Below are 25,947 nucleotides of genomic sequence, written 5' to 3' on the forward strand. Positions count from 1 at the left end.
GAGCAATAATATGCAATCAAATCACAACTCTAACGGTGGAATATGCTGGAAATCTAGAGAGAAGTGAGAGCTTGAGTTAGGGCAAGGTTTCTGTTTTTGAGAGAGAAAAGAAATTGGAGAAATGAAAATTCTGAAGCTGGGGAAGGGACCCCTCTCTTGGCCATGTGCCCAATACGAATGGGCCTGGGGTCTTTCCAGAGGCCCAATAGCCTTATAAGTTATGGGGTCCTTACAGTGCATGTCACAGGAGTGGAGGAAAGAGAAAAAAAAATGCACACATTTTTTATCATCTCACTAAAAAATTAATGGAATAAATTTGATTCGTGTAAATTATAGGAATTAATTCCGTTTCTACAAAAGTTAATGAAGTAGACTTAATTATTACAATTATATAAAAATGAGGATGAGATGAAGAAGACTTTCTAAAAGAAAAGAAGAAGTTGAGACTTAAATATAAATTTAAGGACTAAATAAATCATTAAATCGTGCACATATTTCATTTGTGTATATTAAATTGGTTGAGTAAAATTTGATATTTCTCTATAAAGATAATTCTATCTTTATTGTTTACAATTAATGTTTCAAAATTAATTAACGACTAATTTGTTGATAATTAAAGGCGAGGTTAAATGAGTTAGAATGTAATGGAAAATTGTAAGAAAATTCTAGAAAACATATTTGTAGAAGCGAAAAGAGGATTTGTAGGAAAGTTAAGAATGAAAAGAATGAGTATTCGGTAAAGTATATGATTTTTGTATTTTGGTTTAAAAATAGTTAAAAAGCAAAAAGTGTCTGAAAAGATCGGCCGCACGCGTGGGAGTCTCTTCCAAGTTATTGTCTTCTTTTCTCTTCTCTCTTTTTCACACCAATTCCATCAAAATCTAAGAAAGGAGTTGGAAGAAAGAACAAAGAAACACAGAGAGAATGAAAAGAATGGCAATGGGCAATCTGAGATGTGTGTGTGACATTATAATTAGTCTGTATGAGAGAGTTACTTTGGGCGTTGTCAGACTTAATTTATTTGTCTGTGTTCACCGAAAGGTGTACGTACACTTGTATTACACATGCTAATGTACAAACACACACAAACACAATCCCAACCAACCCTGTCATTTCTCATTAAAATTCTCCTCTCTTCTTCAACTTGCATCATTTTCTATTCTATTCCTCTCTTCCACCTCTTTAACTAACCTTCTTTCTCTTCACTTTTACTTTCACCTCACAATGCACACAAGAGAAAGAAGAACTCCTTCCTTCTCCTCTTCTCTCCTCGACGCCATTTGCCATTCCATTGACCACTCAAAATCCAACCTTCATCAGGATCAACCACCTTCTCTCTTCGATCACAACACCTTCCAAAAACCTCGCAATAAAGACAGAATGAATCTTCGCCGGGCGGTCATGCTGGAAGATTGGATGGACAAACATACTTCTCATTCCCGTTCCCTGAGTTCTCAGTTTCTCAACTACAGTTCAAGCTCCTCAGAATGCAGCTCTGGGGGGATATTTTCCTCTTCGGAAACCGACACGACAACCTTGAAGAAACAAAGACCAAGACCCACATCGGAGAAGAAGAAACAAGACCATAGGGTTTCCGAGAAGCAGAATAAAGAGGGTGGTTTCGCAAGGACCAAGTTGCGGGCTTTGAAAATTTACGGCGAATTGAATCAGAGAGTGAAGCAACCCATTTCACCGGGGAGTAGAATCGCTAGCTTCCTTAGCTCCATCTTCAACTCCCAGAACGTGAAGAAAGCCAAAATGTGTTACGTTGGGGCTGTTGAAGATGTTAGCTTTGAACACAAATCAAAGTCCCCGTGTTTCTCTTCCACTCCTTCTTCCTTCTCGAGAAGGTCTTGCATGAGCAAAACATCCTCTTCGGCTAAAAAATCCAACACCAATGGGGTCAAAAGATCCGTGAGGTTTTACCCCGTTAGCGTAATCCTAGGCGAGGATTCTGAACCCCAACCTAGTTATCACAAATGTAGCAACATTTATGAGAGTGAGCCTAATTTCACTGTGAGGAAGATCACCAGAAGTTCTTCGATAAAGGAGCTAAAGAACAGTGTTCGGGGAGAAGAAAATGGAGCTGAAGAAGCAGCAGCGCGTGGTTTCGTAAAAGGTTATCGAAATTCTGGTAAGGGTGAGTTTAATTTTAGAGGCTTTTATGGAAATGAGGATGGCGACGACGACGACGACGAAGAAGAAGAAGATGACGCGAGTTGTTCAAGTTCAGATTTGTTTGAGCTGGATCATCTTATTGGAGCTGCAAGGTACCAAGAAGAACTTCCTGTCTATGAAACTACCAATTTGGAAACAAATAAAGCCATTGCGAGTGGTCTATGTTTGTAGTTTAGTTTAACAACACATAATTGTAATTATTTTCCATAGTTTGTGGAGTTGATGAATTTTTTTAAAAAATATTGTTCTCTTTTTGGTGTTGTTAGCTACCATTAAGTGTGATATTTGCTGAGTTGAGATTCTGATATAGGCTTTATGCATGGTTTTGGATTGAATTGGAAAATGGATAGAATTGTGAGAGTTAGAGAGAAAGATAGGTAGGTGGGTAGCTCATGTTCACTCGCACAACTTGTCAAAGCAAACTAAGACAAACTGAAAAGAGAAAAGTAAAAGTAGATTCATTTTTTTTTCCTACCCGATGAGAAAAGAAAAGTTAAAAAAGCTTAACGCTTTTCCACTGGGTTAGCACATGGCCTCACTGAGACATGGTAAAAATCTCCACCACTTTAACGTCATAGAAGATTTAAATAAATGATTACAACTCACTACTTTTTGCGCGTTTGAAATCCGCGATTACAGAGTGATTTTGAACTGATATTCTTGGTTGTAAAGCCAAAATTGAAGCTAATCTAGACACAACATATATCAGCATATTCATACATAGCAGAGAAAGGAGACTATAGCAGACAGGGTAGGGCCTCTGATTTGAAACTGGGGAAGTCAAAATATATGGTAGGAGAAAAATTGATGATGGTAATCTCCAGAGAGATGAAAAAATGAGACACCATGGCCACCTTGGTTGACCAAAACACCATCCCCCAAAAGCCCTTTTGAGTAAAAGATTAAAATGAAATCTTATGATTTGTTGCATTATGGAAGGTTGATTAAAGAGAAAGAGTAATGAAGTTGAATGCAACCAAGCAGAAGCTGTAGGAAGATTATAAATGAGTTGCAATTGCATGTGAAAGCAGCTTCTCACATTATCATACCATATGCCTATGATTCCTTTGGCATTTTCTTACCAAAAACACCTGCGCCCTCCTTCAATTCCCTATCTTATTTTACCTTTTTCTTATCAACTACTCATAATAATATTACCAGAATAATTCATTTCATTTTTCTTTTTAGAAATCAAAATGTTCAATAAATAATATCTATAAATCATTGTTTTTTTTTATACTGAAATTAATGTCTTTAATGTCTATACTTTACGTGGGTTGATTAACATTTTAAATTAACATAAATATATAATATAAGAAATGTATCACCATAAATCTAAATTAAATCGTTAGAATAGTAGGAATTTGAATGGAAGCATATTATCACAACTCCGCTGGCCCCGTTTTAGCTAGCTAAATGAAATAAAAAAAATAGTGATATAATATTCGTTAAAGAACAAAATAAGTATAGTGTACACTATAATATATATTGCTTTATATATATTATAATAATCGCCATATGTTTGGGAAGCCATGCCACGAAAAAGTAATTGCTTTCATACTTTAAGGTTTGAAAATAGTTTGTATTATGAAATAGTTAATTTGATCAACTTTGAGTCGTTCTACGGCTCTAAAAGGGAAGGTTTTCAATTAAAAAAAAAAAAAAAAAAAACTAAAACTTTTAATTATGTTTGAATGTGGGTCTAAATGTTTTTAAAAATAACTATAATAATGTAATGAATCATATATATATATATATATATATATATAATTGTTGAAATAAAGTTCACCTGCAGTTTTTATTTAGATTTGATGGTTAAGTTTGTACTTTTTTATTTAAAGTGATTGAAGTACTTGTTATTAATGTAATTATTTAAAAAATTAGAAATTATAATAAATTTTAAGATTTAATTATTTTTATACGTATATAATAATTAATATGTTTAATAAGAAGCAATATGAATAATGTCGTTTTTTATCTTTTGGAGTTGAAAATTTACAACATTTAAACTAGAGAGTGTATAGGGTGATTTCATTTGCTGAACAAACATTTGTCTTGGTTTAGCTTAACATTTTTAGATGAAGCTGAGATGGGTACATGTGTAGTTTTTTAGTTTTTTTCGAATGCATATTTTTATTTATGCAGAATTGATGAGAATCATTTATGTTTTATATCATTTTTGGAGTTTTATACGATGATGATGTCACTATTTTTTGCATTTTTGTAAGTATATATAGTTTAAGGTTTTTCATGTTTTTATTTGAAAAATCATTCTACTGATAAGTTAGTTAATTTGATTTGTATTTATGAGAAACAATGTAATAAATTAATTAATTTAACTTGTATATCCATAAGAAATAATGTAATAGATTTAATGTTTTATCTCCATATATTCATTTATATTTTTTTCATAATAGGTATACTTTATTTATGTTTTGTAAAGTATAATTTTTATACAAATTTTGTACAATCACAATAATTTATTTTTATAAAAGATTAGCCATTTATGGGCTCACATAAAAGATATATACTCACTATCTAACAATGGATAAAACTTCCTTAGATCATGTCTTTCATCCTTAGTATATCAAACTATGACTTTTGAAATTCAATCACACTAACATCGATTTGATCTCAAGTCATTAAAACCAAACTTAGTATGTGTGTGTATTTTGATATTTAGTATAGTATTATGACCCTTTCTAATGTGTGGTGGGTATACCTAAGATGATATTGTATAACACTAGTCATGCAACTCATAAAATTTTGTATTGTATACTTAAGATAATATTAAGTGATACTTTATATTACATAAATTAAGACATGATAGTTAAAAATTGAAAGAAGTTTTTGCATCAAATTTTTACCAAATAGGTGAAACTTCACTTTAAAATATATACTTATAATAAGTTATGTGGTATGGGTACGAATATGATACATATATCATATACAACACATTTAATTTTCTAATATGTTCATTTTGAAAATAATAAAACATAATACGTAATGTAATACATATTGAAAAATATACATAAATTCTTAAAAACATGATAAAATACGGTTGTTATTGTGTGAATTAAAATTAAAATCATATATTTGAAATATTGTTAAAATAAAAGGTTATTAAAATAATAAAAATATCTATTTTTAAAATATGATAGAAGTTGGTTGTATAATGAATCTATTTTTGTGGTAGACTGATGTATTTAAAAAATGAAAAATAGCTTTCAGTGTTTTAAAATATATTATTTGATGATTATATAGAAATTGATTGTAGATTGTAGACAGCACAGGCACAGAGATGAATTGCAGAGTGAGGTTAGGGTGCCCCGCTGTACCAACTAATTATTATTTTGTTTTTAGGTCTAAATTCCTTTCACTTAATATTGGATTCTTCTTGCATACAACATCTGATGCTATTCCAATTATTTTCACGTGTCAAATCTCACCAAACAGAATCATTTGCTAATACTATATCTTCAACATTTATTAAAAATCATTTTTTCCCAAAGGGAGGCCCGCTATTTTTGTGGCTGACAAACAGGCCTAAAATTTTATATAGGGGCAAAAGGCCCAGGCCCAGGCCCACGCAAGGATGACAGTTAGTTCATGATTGTATGGTTTAACGCTTGCAGTGTAAGAAAGCAAGACGCTGAAATTGGAAAGCAGAACATAAATCTTCGCAATTTCATCTGATCTGTTTCGGCGCAATTAACTTTAATTTTTTTATTGGATTTTTTCTGATTCCGGCATCATGAGTTTCATCTTCGGAAAGAGGAAAACCCCTGCAGGTAATCTTTGTTTTCTCCTATAAGTCAACTATTTCATTACATTCATTTCAAGAAAATTAAAATGTTTTAATTTTCTGCTTATTGTTTGATAATATTATTATTTAAATTATTATTACACCTGAAATGTTAAATGCAGACTTTAATAATATGATACCATGACTAATATTTGAGCAGCACATTAATGTCGCTGTGACAACCAGAATTTTATCGAGCTATTCTGTGTGGCATGTTTTCCATTTTATGCAAATGGGTACTCTGGGAATAATGAGGATCAGTTTCACTCATGCATTTTCATTACCTTCAGGATGTACACCTTTAGGTTGACATGATAGTATCATTTTAATATTTATAAGCTGATGTACTCTCTGTTGATATCACTGTATGTGATTGTAATATTCAGAAATCGTGAGAGAGAATAAGAGAATGCTGGACAAATCAATTAGAGAGATAGAACGAGAAAGACAAGTTTTGCAGTCACAGGAGAAGAAACTGATTTTGGAGATAAAGAAAAGTGCCAAACAAGGCCAGATGGTATGGTGATTGCCTTTTTAAACTTTTGCTAGTATTTGTTGCCTAGTGGTTTATGTCTAACTCAAATGTATAAAACGGACTTATAACGTGATGATTGTCCTAATTATATATTATATTTTGGTATTATGTTTAGTCCATATAAATTTAGGTGGTTGGGGCACTCTCTATTGCTAGGTTAGTTCTTCTTTATTGCATATCCATAATACCATCCTCTGCCCCCTAAGGTGGAGGGTGGAGTTTGAGTTTTCTGTTCATCTGTTTTTTCATTAGTCGCAGAAGGCCTCACTTAAATACAATGTTAGTATTATTTCAATTTTCATGTACCTTGCGGTGTATGTTGCCAACAATATATGAGGCTGCAAAGATTGTTCTCTGTGTGTTACAATAAACATGTAGGACTTGTTTGGAGATATCTTTTCCATAATCACTTCTATGAGAGAAAAATAAGAAGGAAAATGAAATTAGTCTTTCTATAGACTAGAATTAGCTTATATGTTAGTTAAAAAATATTTTGGAGAAGTTAATATGAACTTCTTTTACAAGTTAGTTAAGCATAAGTCAATCTTAGCTAATGGTGAAGTCAATTTTCTTTTTCCTTATTTTTTTCTCCTAAAGATGCTTATAGAGAAGTTTCTAAAAACAAGCCTATGTATATAATGCATACAAAGGTACTCACATTAATGTTGAGGATTAAATTGCTGTACCTGTTACTCTTTCAATCATTGCTTTCCTAATGCAGTCGGCTGGCTAAAACTAGGCATATGCTTATTAAAATTGTTGAAGATTGAGCATTCATTCCTCTAGAAAAGCAATGAACAAGCTTGCAATTTGGTGGAACTGATATCTCTTGTTGTTAAATTTAGGGTGTCTTTAATGTGATGCTGAAGTTATATTCTTCTCATCGTTATAGATGTGTTTTGTTTAATTTTCACTTATGTAAATGACTTGTAAGCAAATAAATTGTGATTTGATTACAGCGGCACTCAACTTGTCTCTTTGGGAAGTATATATGAAATGGCCCTAAATTTAAACTCTGAAATTTAACTTCATGAGATTCTTGCAGGGTGATTGAAACTGGCTTGCGTATGATAAACTCTTCTTATTTGGATATAAGTACGTTGTTTTATTCTAGTAATATAATTTGGTAAATGCCGATTCTTTTGAACAATGAACTGATTTTTATGACAAACTTGATTTTGTCAGCAAATTTGTACTTGTGCACATCATGGTATATATTTAATTCTTAACACAGCCATTAAGGTGGGTAACCTAGGCTTTCCTGATGCTATGTTTTATTCATGCAATATTTTCCAGGGAGCTGTTAAAGTGATGGCAAAAGATCTTGTTAGAACTAGACATCAGATTGAAAAGTTTTACAAGCTCAAATCGCAGCTCCAGGGTGTATCCCTCAGAATTCAAGTATGTGCACCATGCTATTGAAAACTGATTGACTGGCTATCATTGAATTCCTGAAAAATTTGATAAAAATTCATGCCTCTGCTGAATGTGAATGCTAAAATTTTGTTTCTAATGTTTAAAAATTGCTCAGACTTTGAAATCAACACAAGCGATGGGTGAGGCAATGAAAGGGGTGACTAAGGCAATGGGACAGATGAACAGACAGATGAACTTGCCATCATTGCAGAAAATCTTACAGGAATTTGAGTATCAGAATGATAGGATGGAATTGATTACAGAGGTGATGGGAGACACGATAGATGATGCTTTTGAAGGGGATGAGGAAGAAGAAGAAACAGAAGAACTGGTGAATCAGGTTCTTGATGAGATTGGTATCAACATCAACCAAGAGGTAACTTGTTTACCCTTCAGCTGAACTATATGAAATAGTGACTATAATGTTATCTAACAAATTCTGATTTGATATGCAGCTTCTGAATGCACCATCAACAGCTGTTGCTGTTCCAGCTGCAAAGACCAAAGTGCCTCAAGTTGAAACTGCTGGGGATGATGCCGCCCTAGATAGCAATTTACAAGCAAGGTTAGACAATTTAAGAAAAATGTAATCTCCATTCTGATCAAGCGACTCCAATTTTTACTTGTGAAGCCGGACATGCAGTGTTATTTAAATTGCCTGTGTTCAGTCACGGTTGATTCACTCCTTCTATGGTTGTACTTTTTTCTTACTAGTTTTGTAAGTTGTTCAAGCTTAGTTCTTCTCTAATGCTTTGTCTAAACAATTTCTATGCATGCTGTAAGTAGTACACTTTTGCATAGATATATACTATTTTTTTTCTTAGCGATATTATCTTTAAAATTTATCCACGTGTTGTATAAACTTCTCAAGTTATAAGAGACCCATTCTACATAATTGTTCACAGAAAGTAAAGAACTAACAAGATGAATCTTGATATGAGAAAAGAGAAAAAAAAAAGATGTGGTAGAATATTTATGCGAATCTTAATAAATAGGGATATTTATAATATAAAAAACTTCTCTGGACAGATAAATTGTGAAGTGACAAGTGAAAGACACGTAAGAAAAAGATAACAGAGTATCTAATACGATATTCTTCTATGGTTTATATAAATTGTGAAACTATAATTGAGATATTAACTAAATTTGGTGCTAGAGAAATGTTGCACTAATAGCATGGCAATGGAAGTCAATTTTATAAGAGAGGTCTTAATCATGGCTGTCATGATCGTTCGCGCTTCAAGGCTTTCTGCAACAGTTTTTCAATTATTTCTCCTTTATGGATTTCTCTACCGAAAGGGATTTGCCAGAGTTGTTCTACTACATTTTCACTAATATTTCATTCTTTTAATTATTTTAAACATTTTTTTCCTGACCAAAAGTTCTGAACGGACCATGCTATATAATACATGATATATTTACTGTGTGCATTGATAATTAAAGAATAATAAGATAGAATTTGGACAAACCTATTATCTATGAATTGGATTGAGTTTATTTTTTATATTAAACTCAATCCACCCAACCCAAATTATATTTTAGAAGGTTGGGTTCAGTTCTTGGGTTAAAAGTTTGAATTTTTGTTTTCTAAGTGAAAGTTATAATATTTAAGTGTTAACTAAATAAAAGAATAAGATAATATTTACAAAAAAAAAAAATATAAGGTTTTACATAAGCATATCTTCTTGTAGTTGAGAGAGATGACATGACTCCTCAAACTTTTAAAATTATATGTATATAATTATAAATTTAATCTTGAAAATAGAAAACAAGTTTACTTTAAAATTTACATTTTCATCATCGGATAACTGTTAATTATATTATTCATACGTTTTAATGTTTTGGCTTTCTTTGTGAATTTTGCAATGATTTGAAATTTAAAAAGAAATATTTCTTTAACAACTTTTTTTTTATAACAGTTTATATAATAATTTATGATTAATATGTAATAAAACATAATTTGTTGTTAAAAAATTATTAAAAAAAATTGTTAAAATATTATGATGCAAATTTAATGCATAACTACGGTCGAACAACAACAGTGGTATCGTAGCAATCAGAATAAATGCCGAAGATGTGATGATTATAATTTAAACAAATACATAATTTTAAAATCAGTTTATACATAATAAAATGAATAAATTATTTATGAGTCAGCCTAAAGTGAACGGCAATGAGATATTTAAAATTAAAAATCAGATCCTATCACTCACTCATGTCTTGACGAGAAGGAATCAAAATCTTTAATCTTACATTTTTTATATGAGAAGAAATCTTGTTCGAAATGATTAAACCTGTTAGAGACAGCAAATTCTTGTTCCCACCAAAAGATATACTTTCAGATCTGCATCAACAACCTATGCATAAATTTGAAAGTGCAGACTCTAAATTTTTATATTATTATTACTATGATTATTTGAAGGATATAAGAAAAGAAAAAAAAAAAAAGTGAGGAGTACTGAGCTGAACCTCTTTTTGTGACGTAACATGAGGAACAAGGTATCCAAAGTTGGGTGCTTTAGCGGTGTTTGTGTCTGTTCCTTGTGGTCAGAAACACAATTCCAGCGCAGTGACAGACCCCACAAACCATCTTCTAATTTGCATTTCATTCCATTCGTAATTGCTCATCTCTCTCATAATTACCTGATTCCAGCAATGTCTGCGAGAAACCAACCACAGGTGTTCGACAAATTGGGCAGTCCAAGTGAGAGTAGAGCCACATGTCTATGCATGGAGCGTGGAACCAGTGCTTGCACTGTGGAAGCTTCCGAACTTCTTCTCCTTCTTCAAAACCAGATAAGCAAACTGAACATTCATCATCATAACCCACAACTCCTTCTTTTTTGTACTTGAAGCTTGATGATGATGATGAAACCAAGTTCTCTATTCTACTTTCACTCACCACCTCCACCAACCCATCTTCGCCTTCTGATTGCATCTGCCTCCTTCTGCTCCTCCTCATCATCATCAAGTTGTACAGGGCTAATGCCGCCGCTGCAACCCCCACCACTACAAGCCCATAGTATAACATCGTTGTGCTCGACTTCTCCGAGGAAGACGGTGAAGGAGGGGGTGATGACACTATGAAGGGGCCTTGGAAATCGCCCATTTCTGGAACTTTGGACTGAAGAAAAATTAAGACAAGAACAACAGATTGGGGAATGTGTTGTCGACACCAGATATCAATCAGAGAAAATCTCGTCTGTTAGCTTGGAGGGCCTGCCGCATGCAATTATAGACATTACCTTTTTTTTTTTTTACGAAATTAAATTAATGTAAAGTTGTTAATCTAAATGCCGTGGCGGTTATGTAATCCTTGGAGAAGAGAAAATGATATTTTTTATTTGAAGATATGATAAAATATATATGTTGTAGCAATGTTGTTTTGAGAGATGCAGTAAATATGTAATACAATAATGAGTACTGAGATAGTGAACACAGAGATGGATGTGTGAGAATGAGTACAGAGATAGTGAAACTTTTTTCCTGTTGCATGCGTGTATGGTAATACTGTCTGTGTATGTAGTTAATACACTTGTATATGAAACCCCTTTTGTATCCATTCAGAATGCACAATTGTATTTATTCGCCTCTTACTGTGCTCCTTGTAACGTCTATTTCAATAATAGGGACGTTTTGATTGACAATGCAACACAATTTTCTGCTCTTTCTTTCCTTTTTTACCTCTTTCATCTTTTCGTTTTCAATCAAAAGCTATAAGGGCCACACCTTTCTAAGTATCTCCATATCATACCATTGTTTCCACATAGTCCTGTAACCCCAAAATCATCCTTCTTTCGGGAATTTTCTTAATAAGCTATAATTTTATATGCAAAAGAAGGAGGGAAAAGTAAACTTAGCAGATGGGAGCAATGTAAACAGCAATAGTCCAATCCAAGTGCAACCAAACTTGGGCTAGCCTAAAATTTTAGCCCAAAAAGAGTGGAAGATGCTCTGAACCCAATGGACGGATCCTGATATTTTAACATCTTTTTTTAATATTTTTTTAATAATAAAATATGTATTATTATTTTATTGGTATATTTAAATTTATTTTAAAAAAAATATTTAAAAGGAAACAATCACAAATTACTACTATCAAAAAAATTTTCCCAATCCAATACAAGGTAATAAAACACAAACTAGGAAGGACAAATGAAAGGAGAATCTAACGTTATTTATACTTGTGAAGCAAGAAGACAAAAAAGATAACCTTATCTATGAATTTTCAATGGAGAAGCTGCCACGTAAGACATAAGGAAACATGCTAAAAATTTCCACCTCTCCTTCTCTCACAGTTTTCAGAAACATCGTGAGAAAATTGCAAGGGAAAGGAATGGCTTCAACTTCAGCAGTTTCAATGTCTCTCCCACTAACTCACACCGCCCAGAAGAAGGTTGTGCCCACTTCCGAGGCATTGTTGAAGGCACCGTTATCTCTGCGAACTTCAAAGGGTGTGGCAGTGTCCAAAACCAATGGAAGAAGGTTTGAGGTGAGGGCATCCATGAAAGAGAAAGTTGTGACGGGTTTGACTGCAGCTGCATTGACGGCTTCCATGATGGTTCCGGATGTGGCTGAAGCCGCCGTAACGCCTTCTCTCAAGAATTTCTTGCTCAGTATCGCCGCTGGTGGAGTTGTGGCTGTCGTGATTGTCGGTGTCGTCATTGGTGTTTCCAACTTCGATCCCGTCAAACGAAGCTGAGGGCTTTTCTAGAGTTTATCTGTGTTCTTCACTGCTGAACTCTCTCTCGTTTTTAACATGTGATTATCTCCCTTTGAACCAATTCTTACAATGTAATGAATCACTTTGGCGTATCATATAAACATCTTCATTGCTTACATATTTCTGCTACGTAGTGTAGGAGTAGGATGTATCACTTTTTTCCTGAAATTTTCCTGAAAAATCCAAGACGCTCGATCATGTGAAGTTCTATCATCGGGGGAAGAGAACTAAAAATATCATATATAGAAGCGGATCGTCGATACATGATCTAGAACTGCAAAATTAAAAATATAATTTTGACGTATCATATTTATGTTATATAACGCTGTAAAAGCTATTCTTCTGGGCTTTGGGTAAACTTTTACGAAACCAATTTGATAGGAGTAAATACGGAGAACTCGTGAAGCTCAATACTTAATCCTTTGTAGAGAAATAGTTTTAGGTACATCATTCTTTGGTCCTTCAGGCATTCTGGTCGATCTTCCCTGTGGCAAAGTTCAAAAAATTCAGCCCAGAGACCTTTAGATTGAGTTTCTGTATGATTCCATTCTTCCTCAAGATGGGAACTGATGGGTAGACAAGTGTGGAGTTATAGTCAACATTCACTATATAAGTAACAGGTCTAGAATAGAATTGTTTTCTAGGTATAGAACCATCTTGTCTGGGTAGAGTTCAACATGCCAAATCCAAAACAAGTTCCTGTTCATTCTTCAAATGATTGAATTTTTCTATGTAGGTTTCAACTCAATTGCCGTGATTGCCATCGACATTGATAAGGATTCATTTTTCACAATCGCATCATGCCTCGTGTAAATTGGTGGTAGCCAGTAGGCTCAAAAAATTCTGCATATTGTAAACAGGTATTTTGAGTTGGAGGATGAAGATTATTACGTACCCTCCTTATATCATTGTTCTTGGGTGATGTCCATGCTGAGCACTACAAAATTTGAGCACAAGGTCTAATTCCACACCGACCACCATAATCATTACAAGCAGTTTAAGTACATAGTTTAATTCCGTACTATAAGCCTGTTTTAAGAAGCACCTGTGTTCCTTCTGTTGAATTCCGTACTACAGTTTGATCTTTAACATACGCACAAACACTTTGGCACCCAATGTAAAGGTTTTGTCAATCTGTTGAATTTCTATCTCCCAAACATCATCACTTTAAGTCTAAGACAATCTCTATCAGTATCACTTTACATTATCATGTCCTTTTCACCTAAAATCAGAGGAAAAAACAGAAATTAATATTCTTTATCGATTGAAAAAACATTTTGTCAACTTTTGCTCTTTTCATCTTGTCATTTCTTTAACCATGCCATCTTTATCCTGGAGTTTGTTAAGAAGATCAATGGGTATCAGTTAGTTCGACATCAGAAAATTGACTTTGCTAAGTTCTTTTTTCATTTGGCCGTAACATGCAAAACCACAAAAAATTCATCCGCAAGTCTGAATTAGAAATTTAAAAGTAATACTCTATAAATTTTGTTGGAAAAATCCTATTATAATCCAAATTTATTGATAGATTCATTTCCATAGTAAAAATTTGTGTGATAAAATTACAAAAATTTTTATAGTAATTTTGCAAAAAATACCAAAATTAAGGAATTTTGGACAAAACGTGCTTAATTTTTATTGCTGTTTGCTGTGGATACAGATTATATTTGTATAATTTCATAAGTACCTGATTTTTTATTTTATAGTTTTATATTTTTGTAATTTTGTAATCCTGTAATTATATAATTATGTAATTTTATAATTTTACAACTTTAAAATTTTACAATTTTATAATTCTAATATGACTAGCTTTCTTAGTTCATGTTTTATTGTATTATATTAATTAAAAAATTAGTCTAGTTCTTAGTATTATATAAGTTCTTGTGGTTAATTACATACTCTTAAATGCTTTAAAGATTATCTATGACAATGGGGCACTAAACAAAGATCTAAAAGCAAATGGATATAGAGATTAAGAAACTTAACATTATTTAAAGGGAGATATCATTATGTTTAGATATAATAAACATTTTGTTAAGTTTTGTATACTTTTTAATTTTTTATTCAAATACTAAATCAAATAGTTTGTTTAAAAAAAAACAAAAAATATTTTTGATCAATTTCCAATTTGACGTATTAATTTTTTATTATTTTTTGAATTTATTTTGTTTTTAGCCATGTTTTTGTCTTTAAATGTAAGACATTTTAAAATTGATTTTTAATATAAACTACTTTTTTTTGTTAAAATTAGTCCGAGATGTGTTTGTACGCACAAACTTTGTCATTTGTTTCATTCACTAAAAAGGAGATTTGCTAAATATAAAAAAGAATATATTTAACATAATTTGATGTTTATTTATTAACAACATTTTTTTCATATTAGATTTAAAATGTTTTTCAATATTAATAATTATAACATTCCAGTAATATAAAAACACTGAAGACATTATAAAATTAATAATGCAAAACAGATAACTATAAACATATACAACATTAATATAATTATCCAAACCAATAACTATAATTATAAAATATATACAGACCAAACTACAGATAGCAAGAACTGTTCAAGAAAAAAAACTCCTATATATTCAAGGAAATACTAAAAGCTGAAGAACTATTTTGCAACCTTTCTGCTGATATTGATTATTGAGAAGAGAAAAAGAAATATATAAAAAGACACCAAGCACAAAAAAGAGAAAAAATAATGTAGAAAAATTATCTTAAACCAAATAAATCAAATATGTATAAATAAATTGATATTTTTTTCTTAATAGTTTTTTTTTTAATTATATTATATATTTTTAGCCACTATACAATAAATGTTATACTCTAACTGACTTATCAATTAGATTCTCTTTACATGATTTAGTATTGATCCGACTGAACCAAAAAAATCATAGGACCAAAAATCCCTCCATTAAAAAAGCACATATGGCATAAATAGGAGGGTTCTATCCTTCACTTCCAAATCCTTCATCCTACGTCTCAAAATACCAAACTTATCCGTAATTAAATAATATAAATATTTAAAAAAATTAAAGTGGTCAAAAATTCCTTTTGCAGCAGAGATATTTTCTCTTCCTTTTCTCTCTCGTAATAGTGATGATCTTAATATTCTGTTTAAAATTTTTAGTTATTTAATGTTTTGTTTATTTTTTTTAAGTTTTTTAGGGTAATTTTAATTAATTAATTAATAATTTATTTTAAATTTTCGATTATCCTACTTTTGAATTTTATTTTAATTAAATTTTTATATTTTAATAATTTATTTATTTATATAAAGATTTGAATTAAATTTATTTATTTATTTTAATGAAATAATAAATTTTATAGAACCTATGGTTATTTATTTCAAATGATATACTAAGAAATTAGTTAAATTCATTAAATTATTTTGTTCTCAATTATTTTAAAGTTTTTTATTTTTTTTATATTTTGGTTTTTTTTTTCTAAAATATTAAATTTTCTGTTTGAATGATTTGAAATATTCTGTTTTAATATTTGTTTTATAGTCATTTCTTTTATATTAAAAGAATAAACACCAATTATGAATAAAAAATATATGTTTATATGAATCTTTTAAAAACCGTAAAAAGACTGTTAATACACAAATATTATACCTACATCTAAACATAATTATAAAATAATAAAAGTTTAAATATAATTATAAAATAATAAAAGATATATATAATAATCATGAATTACATTTCATATCTAAAATGCAACTTCGGATACTGTTAACTTTTTGCCAAGTATACCAAATCGTTACAAGTAATACAGTGAATAATTAAAGTATAGTTCTCCCAAACACATGACAATTCTTCCTTTTATAAGTCAATTAGACATTAAAATACACAAAACAATACAAGAAACTATTTTTGGTATTTTATAAAACAAGTTGGTGTGCCAGGAATTGGTCTTTGACTAACATTACAGTAACATCCTGGATAAAATACGTTCTCTGCTCAAGTATTCACATAAGCGTATCTTGATTTAATCCCTTAAAGCAAGTTCTAAAATTATCTATTAAATTATTAATTTCTTAATTAATTCAATAAGCATAAGCGTATCTTGATTTAATTCCTTAAAGCAAGTTCTAAAATTATTCATTAAATTATTAATTCCTTAATTAATTCAACAAATAATTTTGCATTAAAATAAGATGTTTAGAATGACCAAAAATACAGAAGTTATTCCTAACGTAGTCACTTTTAGTTTCTTTTCTTAAGTTTCTGGTTCTAAAAATACTTCACAGTACAGAAGAACCTTTAAAAAGAATTATACTTCCGTATAATCTAAAGCAAGTCATGAAAAGAACAAGAACAGAGAAATATATTGCACAGGAAATTTACATTAATGTATCGTCATACAACCAATTCCAATGAACAAAAAAACTAGCCTCTCCTAGACATCTAAAACGTACTCTTTACATCAATTCGTTGCAGAAAGTGAATTCTTGATGTCTTGAAGGTTCTCTTGATAGTCTTCTCCAGTTCTCTAGAGCGTTTTTCTATTTTTTGTGTCAGGAGATAGTTTCTGCCCTCTTTGTCACGTCTTTTAAAAGCCACTTAACTTCACTAATTCGTTGAGCGCACAAATGTGTGTGCGCTATGTGAATTTCCAAATGCTCTTTTTCTTTAACTGTTGTTATTCGCTCGGCGCATAGACCCTGGTGCGCGGTGCGAATTTCTTTTTTTTTTTTTGGCTATGCAAATTTTGCCTTGCATTATGCGAGAATTGGCTGACATATTCTAATTTATACATCTTTTACCTGTACAATAATTTACATAACAATCTACTTCCTATTACAACTTTTCACTGAGTAAAAACATAAATAATTACAAGATTAATATCATTTATATGCATAGGATATATGCATATCCGATGGATCAGTAATTTTTTTAATCTAAATTACTTTTATTAATTTTAATAAATTCATATAAATAACTTTTATTAATTAAAAATTACATTATTACTTATAAACATATAAAAAAGTTATACATAATTTAAAAAAAATTCTAAACAATAAAATAATTAAAACTGTAATATAATTAAAGTTTTATATATAACATATTAAATATGCATCTGATATCCGAAATCTTTCAGATCTCCAAGTCCGATTCTATAAATTTGGATTTTCATATCCAATACTTTTATTAATTTTAATACATTTATAAAATTATTTTATATTATTAAAAAATATATAATACATTATAAATTCATATATAAAATGTCAAAAATATACAAGAAGCATTAAAAATAAATTAAAATTAATATAAGAAGTATATAATATTCAATCACTCACATATATGAACTACAAAGTAAAAAAGCTAAGAAATAATATTACGAAAGAGTTAAATGAAATGAGACGGAGGGATGCAAGGGTGTAGAGGTGCAAGGGTAGATGTCAGGTATAGGAGGAATGCTTAGTGATTGGAGAAAAATGGAGGTGGAGTCAATGTTGTGCACAAAAATCTTCAATAATAAAACATTAAACTTTTAAGTCATTTATTAATTAGGGACATCTTAGAAAATTGAAGGTGCAGAATGAAATCCTTGGAAGTGTATGATGAAAAACTTCATAAATATTTACAAAAATCTTGTGGGTTAAGACCAACTAATAAGCATTTTTTTTTTAAAAAAAATATATTCATTTTGAATACAAGAAAAAAAAAATGTAATTAACTCTTAATTTGTCACAAATTTAAATATTTTTAAATTTTCAAATAACTACATGTACAAACATTTTAATTAAACTACCATAAACTTTTAAGATATTTCAATAAACTTGATTGGTTGTTTATATATGAAAATTACACAATAACATAAAATGTTTCTTAAAGAGCTATTCATATTTAACTTTTCTTAATGGGCTAAACATATCTTTAAAATATATAACATAGTCATTTAATTTTGTTATGCAAAAAATTTATCTACAAATGAATCAAAAATTAAATAAGACATCTTAATTTGAATGTTTTTTTTTCTTTTTTTTAATGTATGACTTATATATATACACGTTTTTTCTAAAGTGTTTGAAACTTTATCACAATGTGTTTTATTAAATGTTATAAGTTTTCTTCTCTAAAGAATTGATAAAATGAATAAATAAATTATATTAATAATTATATTAAACTATATATTTTATATTTTATTTAATAACATAATAATAAGTATTATATAAAAATGTTAATTTAAATATAATAAAATTACAACATATTAGAATATCTAATAAAATATATTTTTTTATGTGTACATAAATGATGTTGTTTATAAGATTTAATTAAAGTTTTATAATATATTCAAACTCACTTATCCTTAACCCTAATTTACTTGAGATATGGAAGTTTGAAGTCTAGGACTTTTCTTGTAGCTCCAGTTAAAAAAGCCTCCTGAAAGAAAGTTTTTTCACAACTCATAGATAATGGATCTAAGTTAACAACATAAGACTAAGCTACATAAATAATACTACATAAGACATCTTTATCACAAACACAATATCTACAATCATTAATTTAAACCCTGAGATTGTAAAACCTTCTTGTGGTAAAATTTTAAATAAAATTCTAAGTCATAAAAATAAAACAATATTTATTTGTCAGAAAAGCAAATTTGAAAAAAAAAAAACGACGTGACATCATGATACCTAACGCAGGCAAAATGACCAAGCATAATGAAAACAAGTTTGGATATTTTTTGTGGTTATAATTGAAGATCTGATTGAAGTTAAAAAGAATTGGTGGTTTAGGGGAAGAGCGATTAAGCAAGCATAAAGGGGATGGTGAGGAAAAAAAAGATTAGGGATAAGTTTGGTTATTGGTGAAACTTAAATGAGACATGATCTTGGTACCAAACAATGCAATATAGAATGAGGGAAACGTTAACGGGTGACCTAACAGAAGTGATGTCAACCTTGTAAAGTTGATTTTGTTAAAGTGTGGATTTTTCAAAAGTGTCTTTGTGAAGGGGAAGACCCAATATTAAAAATTATCGTCAAATTATTAAAAAGTTTCATTAGGGCATAATTAAAGATTTCCAGCAAAGGGGCGTGGATTATTATAGTTGGATTGCTGGAATTGGGTCCAACCAATGATGAAGATATCTAAATCTTCCATTATTATAAAAAAATAGCTTTCATTGGGCAAACTAGAGTTCAGCTCCTTTCCAACCTATTTGCTGGAAATGCAAGGAACAAAGGGAAACAAAAGCAAAAGTAGATTCCCACCGCACATGTTATGTACTACACAATGTCTAATTTGTCTTTGCTTGCTTAGCTACCAAACTCCATTTTATTTATATCACATTTCCTCAAACATATACATACTTGTTATTTCATCATTCTATTTTGCAGTGAGGTGATGGTCTAAGAATTATAGGTAGGATAGTATTGACAAATGTATGAATGAATGAATGAATCTACCCAGGAAGGAAGAAAAGGTCCACTCCATCAAAATGCAAAATCTAAACCAGAAGCTACCCATCGTCAGCAATCACTAAAGTGGGCCTTCTCTTCTGAGATCAGGATATTAGTCTGCCACAAAATGGGTCCACCAATAAAGACTTGTGCGCAATCAGGGAGAGAGAAGTATCAAATACGAAGTAGAGAAGGATGTGATACAGGACATCTATAAGAGAATAAAAAGTTAAGGGGGAAATTGGAAAGTTAAAAGGAACGAACCTGTGTAGGAAGGGATAAGCATGGAGAAGTTCAGTTCCATCCCAAAAGAGAACCTTTGGGTCCCTTGTCATCTTCTTGGGGTCACTGTTTACACTCAGGACACTACTGCTTTCTTTTAACCTCATACACAATCAACACTGGAATAATTTTAATTTCTCACCCAATACTGCCCATTTCGCACTGCAAAATAAATTAAAAAAATTAGTCCAAAGCTCCTCCCATACCTCATCTCAGTTCTTGTGGAACCAAAAATATTTTATCTTATATATTATAAAGCTGCTCTCTTCCATCTGTTTCAGAGCATCTTCACACATATGTATGCAGTTCTCAGTTCTCAGTTGTCACTCCCACAGGGAAACAAATGAACAGATAAACCAGGTATGGTTTTCTTGGTAAGGAAACTCTGGCTACATGCGCATAGGCCAAAAACAGTGTCTGCAACACCCTTCTTCTCACTTTCAGTTCTTGGCTAAAGTAAGATCTGGGAACAACATTTTGGTTCAGGATATAAAGAGGATAAAGGTACTCTATGACGAGTTTCCATCAAAACTAGATAAGAGATGTGAAAAAGAATGACGGACAAAAACTATGAAGACCCTTTGGCCGTTAGCCCCCTTTTGACAAGCAGAAACTCAAGAAAAGTTTATCAAAGCTAAAGGCCCTTATCTCTTGCAAAACCTCATCATGGCATAGAAAAAAGCATATAAACAAGAAAGGTCCATCTCATTATAATCCATCACATGTTCAAATCCAAAGGGAAAAAGCAATCACGTTGAATAGGAAAGAAAAAGGGTTGTTCTTATTCACCTTTTGAAAGACAGCAGCATGATTAAATTGGCACACAAACATGTTACATTCCTATTAGATCCACAGTCACAAGGTTATAATAAAACTGATAGAAATTCAGGAAAATCATTTCTTTTTATTTGGAATGTAAGCAGTAAGCGATGAGCTAGAGAACGTTCTGTAATACACGAGGGCTTCGGCTACAGAAGCTAATCTTGATCTACCCCTCAACACAATTGTTATGTCGTGCATCTCCATCAAGAAAAAAAAGAAAAGAAATTAAAATAAAAAGAAGAAAAACAAAAAAAGTTCCCTAAAGAGGCCTGTGTCGCTTGTGGCCAGCTTTACCGTCAGATTTCACAGCACCACTGGAATCCCCTTCGGAAGAAACCTCCATGGATTTGGTAAAGGAGCTTGAAAGATCCGCATAAAGGTCAACCACTCTTCTGATGTTGTTGTTAAGCTCCCTGATAAGGCCAACGTTTCTGCTGAGATTGTCAGGGACCTTGGACTCGTGATTCTGGTTTATCTCATTGATGAGTACCCGGTTCTGATCCAAGATGTCCTGGACTTGAACAAAACTTTTCTTAAACGTTTGCAAGATCTTGTTATCAATCTGTGTACCGTTGCCGAGACCAGAGAATGTGTCTCCTTCCATGTTTTTTTTTATTTATTTTTTGTTGGAGTCAAAAGCTTGATCGAGTCAGAACCAGCCCTGCATCATGGGCGGAAAGAAGATGATGAGAAGAAAGAACAAAATATGTGAAATACTGAAAGCGTTTCAACATATTTTTTTAATTTATCCATAATCATATCCTTCTATGTGTACCTGCCTGCACTAACCAAAACAGAGAGACAAAACATATGCAGTTTTGGAATTGTTTAAGGCATTGGGCAGATGAGACAAGCTCTGTAATAGAAATCATGACCACCATGAGTTTCTTTTCCAGAGGAATCAGATTATAAACATCAATAATAATAATAATAATAATAATAATAATATTTATTTAATATTTCTACTGTTGCTATTATTACTATTATTGTTTATTATTTATATTGATGGGGTAATTTTTTAAAAATGATGAGACGGGAAAAAGCAGATCCCATTTCCATAAAAGGACCTTTTTTTAATGTACTCAGAAAATACCTACCTAAAGCACAGAGTTCCAAAGAAGAATCTAAAAGCCACCCCCACCAAAAAAAACAGTCAATGATGCAGAAGAGATGATATTACGAAGTACCACAGCAGAGACAGTATCATTAACCCTTTTCAAGCAAAATTACGAAAAACAAAAATAGCAGGAGTAAGTAACCGTCCAAATGTTGAACTTTGAACTCAAATACACACGTTTAAGAAAAACAAAACCCCCATTTAATAATCTCAGATGACCATTAATACTCAATAAAACTCAGCCAAATCCAAACTAACTTTAAGGAATTAAAATGTTTCAAAGGAACTTGGAAAACTTTCGGCAGCTAGAAAATCTTCTCAGGATAAACAGAAATTGGTCAGACAATAACAAAAAAAAAAAAAAACATTTGAGTCTGTGGAACCAACAAATTGCAATTGCTGAGATCTCCTGCGAATGTTTTAGTGGAGCGCTGAGAGGAGACGGCGAGGAAAAGAAAAAGAGCTGATAAAACCAATGAGTGGGTGAAACTGAGATCAAGAAACTCCTCAGGAAACAGTTGTTGTGGGACAAAAACAAAGACTAGAGAACAAAATTCACATTTTATGAAAGTATGGCGTGTTGTTAATTTATTTGTTTTGAGAAATTCATGTAAAGGTAAAAATAAAAAATAAAAAGATTGAAAAAGTTTGTTAATACTAATAAGTAAAAATGATATTATAATAATTGGCATGGATGAAAAATGGTACCTTGAAAATCTGAAGCATTATATTGAGGGAGAAGAGACAGAGGATTGAAAGGAGAGACGAGAGATTCCCGAGGAGCAGTGAATAATAAAGATCGGCGATTGAATCGAATCTGCGGAGCAAAGGGGCTGTGTCCTCTGAATTCAGAGAAAGAGAGAGAAAGAAAGAGAGAGAAAACAGAGAATATGTAGATTTGACAGTCACGCTCGGACCCCTTTGTGTCTTAATATTTAGCACTATTCTATAATGAATATCCACCTGTTTTCTCGTTTTCATTTTATATATATAATATACAATATTAATTTTCTTTATTTTTTTAATTTCATAAAATATATTTTTTTTTAAATGTTAAATCTGCTGAATACCGTTGTTTCAAATGATATCCTGAACTAGGTAGCTTCTCCTATCACTGTCTCAAAATTAACCGACTTTATTAAATTATTTGCTAATTATGCTTAGTAGTGAGAACTTCTTTCTCTCTGTCGTAATTTTTTCACTTACAAAACTTTATTAAGTTTTTCTTAATCAACAAGTTAAAATATTTTTAATTTATTATTTTTGAATTAAGAAGCATTAGGTGAAATAGAGAAAAAAGAAGAGTGGTGGGATTTTTTTGTTTGACGACACGTGGCTGGTTTGTGATGTCAAGATTTGTATGATGAGAGGACCCTACTTTTGCCAGCAAATCATGTACCAATTCTTTCCTTAATATTCAGAATCAAACGAATTATGATGGGCGATCACAGGAGTTCCAAAATTTCTGTCGGCCTTTTTTTTTTTAATTAAGTGAATGTAACTACCGTTTACTCTAATTCTGGTGCTACACGACCAAAACAAAAATATATTAAATTAAATAAGACTTAATAGTATTTTTTTTATCTTTGTATTTTTTTAAAAAATAATATACTTTTCTTGTTGCATTAATATTAACGTTATTTCTTTTTCAATTAGACCATAGACATGTAAAAAAAATCAGTAATTATATTAACAGAATTCATAATAAAAATATTAAATTTTTAATTAAATATAGAGATTAAAAATACTATCTAATCAATCAAATGAATGGGTATAAATATGTCAAAATTAATTTAAAATTAAAAAATTTGACTAGACAAAAATTAAGAAAAGATTAAAAAAAATGAACAATACAAATGTAAAATATATTGGTCAGATGTCTTTTTTTTAAAACTTAAATAAATCAAATTAATGTTTAAAAAAATAATCACCCTTCAAATTATTCTGATTTATAGTTTTTTTGAACGGGTATGTTTCAAATAATAAATAAGAGGAAGAGGAAAGGAAGAAAATGGAAAAATTGAATTGGAAAGTGTTTTTTCTTTCAAAATTTGCTTTTTTTAAAATTGAACTCTCTCTTTCTTTTTCAGCTAAACATTATTGGTGCTCCCTTATTTATTTCTTCCGAAAAAAAGATAGACTGTAAATAGCTTGTTGAGGTGAATTACCAGTTTTGGTTTAAGGAAAAATACTTGGGAAATAACAAAAATGGTTTGGTTATCTCAATCTTTTTGTTCTACTCAAACTTTCCAATAATGGAATTTTGAACAAATTTGAACAAAGATTATCAAAATGAGTTTTAACTAACATAAATTAAAAAATAAATAAATAAATGTAGATGAAAATGATTTTGACTTAATTTGCAGGTTAAACAGATTTAAATGTTTAATTTTAACATCCTATATTTTGAATGATTTAAAATATAATATTTTGTTTTAGGTTTAACAAGAGATTTTTAATACATCTCCAATCATTGTAATTGGAAAAGAAAATTATGTGTTTAATATGTTTTGAATCCCTAGATGTTTGAGATTCGTGGCATGAATAAAATAAAGAAATGTAAAAATGTTTAATTAGTGTATGATTAGTGAAAATGAGACATTACTAATTTACTACTTTATGTTTGGGTTGTCATGGATCGTATACAAATACTGCTTCCAGCGCCATCCCACCTGGAGAATACCAAAATAATTCAATGTTCTCAACAATTTCATCTTTATGCAATGTCACGTCAACAAAATCAAAATTTATTAAGAATTTATCTTTTTTATAAAACAGATTCTTAGATTCTTGGTAACTAAGGTTTGTGTTATTGATATTAACAAGAAAATAATTGTTTCCTCACTTGAAAGCTTCGGTATTCAATATCGTATGGACCGGGCGGTGTATGAAAGACGCTCGATCAGCATGATTTGGCACGGACAAAGCATTCACTATAAGAACTTGAGGACATGAGGATACGAGTTTATGGTGAAGATCCCGTTCGAATAAGACCGTCCAAGGTAATTGACGGGACAAAGCATCCAGTTTATCAGCGGCATGTTAAAGTTGCCTCAATTATAACTATATCGGAGAAACAGTAATTTTGGACAAACCGTCCAACCAAGATGAAAGGTAATATTAAAACGGAATTAAGGTAAGACATGATTAAAGATATTAGGCCAGTAATTAGGCCGCGGTTAAGGTTTTGCTAATCACGGACCCATGACAAAAGTTATAAATTGAAGTCAAAGGTAGGAGAGAGTTAGTTGCATTTACTACACATTTACTTCAGCTCTCTTTCTTTCTTCCTCTATCTCTAGAGGGAAGCGTACATTGACTTGAACGTTGAAGGACCTTTGGAAAGGAGACAATCGGAGTCGAACGACGAGAAGGAAAAGACGACAGAGTAAATCGAACATCTAGAAAACAAATTGTATAGGAATTAGTGGAGTTAAATCTCACAATCGAAACATTATCTTTATTAGACGTAATTCCAATAAATCAACTTAACTAATTGATTTAATTAATATAGTGATGTAAATTTATCAGTGTTTTAAACTTCAACATAAATTTTTAAGTCAGATTTAGATAACGATCTAACAAATTTATTAACGTCATCAAGCAATAGTTGAACCTCTTAATATAGCGGCAGGAGTATCTAGTCAGACTG

General features: G+C 30.9%; 5 protein-coding genes across 12 annotated transcripts; 3 read left to right on the forward strand and 2 right to left on the reverse strand.

Moving 5' to 3' along the window:
- The first annotated feature begins 1,180 nt into the window (after window positions 1-1,180).
- On the forward strand, window positions 1,181-2,838 carry LOC106767666 (protein BIG GRAIN 1-like A). Its single transcript, XM_014652605.2, has one exon. The coding sequence runs from the start codon at window positions 1,225-1,227 to the stop codon at window positions 2,347-2,349; it is 1,125 nt and encodes a 374-aa protein (XP_014508091.1). The 5' UTR covers window positions 1,181-1,224; the 3' UTR covers window positions 2,350-2,838.
- Window positions 2,839-5,781: 2,943 nt separating this feature from the next.
- On the forward strand, window positions 5,782-8,759 carry LOC106767839 (vacuolar protein sorting-associated protein 2 homolog 1). Its single transcript, XM_014652793.2, has 5 exons — window positions 5,782-5,969; window positions 6,370-6,500; window positions 7,815-7,919; window positions 8,050-8,310; window positions 8,390-8,759. The coding sequence occupies exons 1-5, from the start codon at window positions 5,933-5,935 to the stop codon at window positions 8,522-8,524; spliced, it is 669 nt and encodes a 222-aa protein (XP_014508279.1). The 5' UTR covers window positions 5,782-5,932; the 3' UTR covers window positions 8,525-8,759.
- A 1,282-nt stretch (window positions 8,760-10,041) lies between these two features.
- On the reverse strand, window positions 10,042-11,517 carry LOC106767840 (RING-H2 finger protein ATL52). Of its 3 annotated transcripts, none has more exons than XM_014652794.2 (2): window positions 10,404-11,517; window positions 10,042-10,278 (listed from the first exon to the last, which is right to left on the reverse strand). In XM_014652794.2, exon 1 carries the CDS (start codon window positions 11,041-11,043, stop codon window positions 10,540-10,542), a length of 504 nt encoding a protein of 167 aa, XP_014508280.1. In that variant the 5' UTR covers window positions 11,044-11,517; the 3' UTR covers window positions 10,042-10,278; window positions 10,404-10,539. The 3 variants fall into 3 exon arrangements, with proteins under 3 accessions (XP_014508280.1, XP_022639684.1, XP_022639685.1); XM_022783963.1 differs by having other exon boundaries at window positions 10,042-10,291; XM_022783964.1 differs by having other exon boundaries at window positions 10,042-10,318.
- Window positions 11,518-12,165: 648 nt separating this feature from the next.
- On the forward strand, window positions 12,166-12,775 carry LOC106767477. The gene has a single exon (XM_014652381.2). The coding sequence runs from the start codon at window positions 12,199-12,201 to the stop codon at window positions 12,634-12,636; it is 438 nt and encodes a 145-aa protein (XP_014507867.1). The 5' UTR covers window positions 12,166-12,198; the 3' UTR covers window positions 12,637-12,775.
- A 7,155-nt stretch (window positions 12,776-19,930) lies between these two features.
- Window positions 19,931-23,227, reverse strand: LOC106765750 (protein ELF4-LIKE 4). Of its 6 annotated transcripts, none has more exons than XM_022783967.1 (3): window positions 23,004-23,227; window positions 21,473-21,839; window positions 19,931-20,518 (listed from the first exon to the last, which is right to left on the reverse strand). In XM_022783967.1, the coding sequence occupies exons 2-3, from the start codon at window positions 21,780-21,782 to the stop codon at window positions 20,487-20,489; spliced, it is 342 nt and encodes a 113-aa protein (XP_022639688.1). In that variant the 5' UTR covers window positions 21,783-21,839; window positions 23,004-23,227; the 3' UTR covers window positions 19,931-20,486. The 6 variants fall into 6 exon arrangements, with proteins under 6 accessions (XP_022639688.1, XP_022639689.1, XP_022639686.1 ...); XM_022783968.1 differs by lacking the exon at window positions 19,931-20,518 and adding an exon at window positions 20,530-20,819; XM_022783965.1 differs by lacking the exon at window positions 19,931-20,518 and adding an exon at window positions 21,958-22,034 and having other exon boundaries at window positions 21,241-21,839; window positions 23,004-23,225.
- Between the last annotated feature and the right edge of the window lie 2,720 nt (window positions 23,228-25,947).

The sequence above is a fragment of the Vigna radiata genome, chromosome 7 (assembly GCF_000741045.1).
Source record: "Vigna radiata var. radiata cultivar VC1973A chromosome 7, Vradiata_ver6, whole genome shotgun sequence".
Lineage (NCBI taxonomy): Eukaryota > Viridiplantae > Streptophyta > Magnoliopsida > Fabales > Fabaceae > Vigna > Vigna radiata.